The sequence below is a fragment of the Pseudozyma flocculosa genome (genome assembly GCF_000417875.1).
Source record: "Pseudozyma flocculosa PF-1 unplaced genomic scaffold scaffold00020, whole genome shotgun sequence".
In the NCBI taxonomy this organism is placed as follows: domain Eukaryota; kingdom Fungi; phylum Basidiomycota; class Ustilaginomycetes; order Ustilaginales; family Ustilaginaceae; genus Pseudozyma; species Pseudozyma flocculosa.
This window is the reverse complement of record NW_006920888.1, coordinates 274457-275294: the sequence shown is the minus strand read 5'-3', so window position 1 is coordinate 275294 and position 838 is coordinate 274457. Positions and strand designations below refer to the sequence as shown.

Genomic DNA, 838 nt, shown 5'->3' with positions numbered 1-838 from the left:
GGCTGCGCGCCGTGTCGCCCAAGGTCATCCTCATCTCGTGGATCGACCACTCGGAGCGCTACGGCCTCGGCTACGCGCTGAGCGACCACACGGTCGGCGTCTCGTTCCGCGACTCGACCAACATGGTGCTCTCGGCCACCAAGACGACGATGGACTACATCAGCACGATCAAGGCACGGCCCACCAGCACCGCCTCGCTCGCCGCCGGCTCGGCGGCGACGGCAGCCGTCGACCAGCTGCGGCGCGAGCACTTTGAGATGCCGGCGTTCGACGCTGCCGGCGCGGCGGGCGAGGCGGGCGGCGAGGCGGCCGAGCAGTCGTTTGCCACGGCGCACGCGCGGATCCCGCAGACGCTGCACGCCAAGGTCAAGGTGATGCGCTACTTTGAGTCCGAGATCATGGAGCGCCTCTACGGGCCCAACGGCCCGCTCACCTTTGTCGACACCACGACCAAGACGGGCATGACGTTTGTGCACAAGTGGTACCGGTGCCGCGACGCCATCATCTTCCGCCTGTCCAACGGCACGGTGCAGTTCAACTTCTACGATCACACAAAGATGTTCTTCACGCACCGCGGGCAGGTGGTGAGCGTGCTGGAGCCGTACGACGACGACCGGGAGCAGGTCATGAAGAGCTGGACGCTGAGCGAATTCGTCGACATCGTCAAGGAAGACCGGAGCCGGCGGGAGCAGGAGAGCGAAGAGGAGCGCAGGCGGCTCGGGCTCGACGTGGCCGCCGTGTGCCGGACGAGCCCGCTCGAGAGGCGGCTGTGCCGGCGCCTCGTCAAGAAGCTTCGGTACGCCAGGGACACGCTGCGCACCACGGTCAGCGGCAAGCA

The 838-nt window shown here is 67.2% G+C and overlaps 1 protein-coding gene across 1 annotated transcript in view; it reads left to right on the top strand.

Annotated features, from left to right (window-relative positions):
* PFL1_05533 (uncharacterized protein) overlaps nt 1–838 on the top strand; it is a gene marked incomplete at both ends in the record, with an annotated part of 3770 nt that overhangs the window by 2727 nt on the left and 205 nt on the right. Inside the window, one exon of the mRNA XM_007883069.1 lies at nt 24–824. Coding sequence (XP_007881260.1) covers nt 24–824 — 801 coding nt within the window. The remainder of the gene's footprint in view (nt 1–23; nt 825–838) is intronic.